The 3,065-nt window shown below is 34.4% G+C and overlaps 1 protein-coding gene across 1 annotated transcript; it reads left to right on the top strand.

Moving 5' to 3' along the window:
• The first annotated feature begins 556 nt into the window (after positions 1 to 556).
• On the top strand, positions 557 to 1,806 carry LOC119635802 (odorant receptor 59a). The gene is given in 2 exon segments (XM_038030808.1): positions 557 to 1,296; positions 1,392 to 1,806. Coding segments are annotated over 2 exon segments (1,155 nt in total).
• Positions 1,807 to 3,065: the final 1,259 nt, after the last annotated feature.

Below are 3,065 nucleotides of genomic sequence, written 5' to 3' on the forward strand. Positions count from 1 at the left end.
TTTTGGGAGCTTTGTAATTTCAGCATGTTAGAGTAATTTTGCTTTTATTGCATACCGTTAGTTGTTGTACATATGGGACGGTGTATATGAAAAAAATTAATCTACATTTGTGAGTACAATAAAAAGAAATTCAGTGCAATTTGTTATCTACTTTTAGGGTTAATTACATCTTTCTAGAGCTGGTAGTTTCTCAGGTCGGATCTATCATTAAACCAAGTGACTTAGCAGATCAAATAAAAAAAAAAAGAAGCTTTTTAAACTTTCAAAAGTAAATTGAACCATTGAATTAATTAAACACTGAAAAGGATAGGCAACACGTGTGTAATTAAACCGCCAATTACATTTATTGCAATATCATGGCGTAATTACGTTTTCCCGGAAATGATTGGTTTATTGATAATTAGTACGCACTAAAATGTAGATGAACGTGTGGCACACGCACAGCACTTCGTCCTTGTATAAAAACGCGAATTCCTCAAGGTGGTTACTTAGAATATAAAGTAAATTTTAGAGCGACAAGTAGAAAGATTTTAATAGGATCATAAAAGCGTTCAATATGTTTTTAAATACTTTGAAATTTTTTCGAAATAATTGGTTAAGCTGGCGATTGTTGGGCATCGTATCTCCCAAAGACAAACAAAATCATAAGTTGATTAAATATCTGTTATGGTCAATGATTGTTAATGCTGTTGCTACATTTTTAATCCCTTTACATCTACTGCTTGGTATATTTCAAGAGCAACCCCAATCGACTCGTTTTGAAAGTATAGCAATATGCGTGACTAGCATAGCGACCAGTTTAAAGTTTATTATATACGCCAGCAAATTACAACATGTCAAACGAATGGGCGAACTTTTCCAACGTTTAGATGCAAGGATATCTAATGATAACGAAAGACAATTTTATCAAAAGCATATATATCGTAATGTTATACGTATACAAGCGATGTTCATAGTGATTTATATTTTAGTGGGCATTACGGTCACAGTTGCTTTTATATTTAGCGGAGAACGGCGGTTATTTTATCCGGGTTGGTTACCATTTGACTGGCGTCGTTCAATAAAGTATTATGTGGCTGCCATCGGCTTTCAATTGATTGGTATTTTCTTTCAAATCTTGCAAAATTTCGCAAATGGTAGTTTTACGCCGAAAGCCTTATGTGTTTTGTCCGGCCATATACAATTGCTTTATATGCGCGTTGCTAACATCGGTTACGTAAATCGTGTCGCGTACCAGCAAAATCGCAATCTACGAGAACTAAATGAATGCGTCCTTGATCAAGAGCATTTGTATCAGTAAGTTTTCGACGACAAAGCTTTCTAAATGGCATGTTTTTGATGATAAATTGAGTTGTGTTAATTTAATCCGACTTATGTTTTCTTTTTTACAGATTGTTTGACGTTCTACAAAGCATTATATCGTGGCCGATGTTTTTGCAATTTCTTGCTTCGACCGTTAACATGTGCATGGCGATGGTCGCTCTACTGTTCTTTGTCACAGACATTCTGGAACGTATTTACTATGTTATGTATTTTGCCGCTATGTGCATGCAGATATTTCCCACTTGCTATTACGGTAGCGATTTCGAAATAAAATTCGAGCGATTACATTATGCAGTCTTCTCTAGCAATTGGACTGAGGGCACTCAATGTTTTAAGTGACACATGATGATATTCACTGAACGAGCATTGCGAGAAACTAGAGCAATGGCTGGCGGCGTATTTCGTATACATTTGGATACATTTTTTGCTACCATCCAAGGTGCCTACTCCTTATTCGCTGTTGTTCTAACAATGAAAAATTAATAATTTATTCAATCCAAAAAACAAAAAAAAAAAAAAAAACATATGAATGAAGATTGTATGACATGCATCAAAACAAATTATTTCGCAATCATATGGACGAAGGTATGTGCGAAGTGCAGATCAATGTTTTGCATTAAAATTAATTACAGAAAAATTTGATTTTGCACGAAAGAGATCTACTAAAGCAATGTGTAGCGGACGGTTTGAATCCGACATCACATACAATGGCTTGCGAGGGATGCGTCAATTTAAACAAATCCGTTTAAAAGTTCACAGCTCATGCATATTGAAAGACACAACACACACACACGCACGTATCTCTCTACTGGATTGTAATTAAAACACACTGATAGTGAAATTAACTTTTCTATAGGTTCACATAGTAAATAAGTTTCACGTTTTAATTCGTTTTAACGCGTCAGAAAAAAAGGGGCGATATATTTGAAAAAAAAAAGAAGAAAAACGTTGATTGCTTTTCGGTGCAACTTGGCGTGTGAAAATATATGTAAATTTGATTGCATATGTTTACACATGCAAACGAACACATAAAGTACTTTAGGGGTGCAGTGTGCGAAAATGCGCACTTTATATTATATATGGCAGTCGTACTTATCGCCCTTAAAAAAATTAAGAAATTACGTAAAAATATATGAAAAAAAAACTCTCGCTTTATTTATTTGCACAAATTTTGCTTAAATCTTATTACCAAGCAAGGGTCAATTTAGTAAGTCATTTAAAGAAATTCGGCATAACATCATGTCATTTACATTAATATAGCAACAACAGCAAAAACAAGCAAGGAAATCATATATGGTCGTGGCGGAATCTCTTGTGCCCACTACCTGTGATCCTAAGAAAATACAACTACGTTTTCGTACTCTGTACTACTGTATGTGTGAGTAACAAACAAAAACTAAGAAAAGGGCAGATGTTCACAATTTTCGTTACTTCCTTTGACAGGTTCATCCTTTAGTTAGGTACTATATTCATTTTTGCGAACAGATGGATCGATGGACAAACGAACGGACAGACAAGCTTAGGTGCATTCGAAATTTGAAACTGGCCAAGAATTTATTTTTTTATGGAGTTTTTAAAGTTTTCTTCTTTGCGTTTTGAACAAAAAAATTAAATTTTGACACATTATAGAGGTTGCAGAGGTGCCGTAAATGTTTACCCTTTTTCCACAGATACTACAGCATCGTCTATAGCATATGCATTCAAACCTTTGTAGATTTATCTGATGTAGTTTAAATGAGTAA

The sequence above is a fragment of the Glossina fuscipes genome, unplaced genomic scaffold, assembly GCF_014805625.2.
Source record: "Glossina fuscipes isolate IAEA_lab_2018 unplaced genomic scaffold, Yale_Gfus_2 27, whole genome shotgun sequence".
Lineage (NCBI taxonomy): Eukaryota > Metazoa > Arthropoda > Insecta > Diptera > Glossinidae > Glossina > Glossina fuscipes.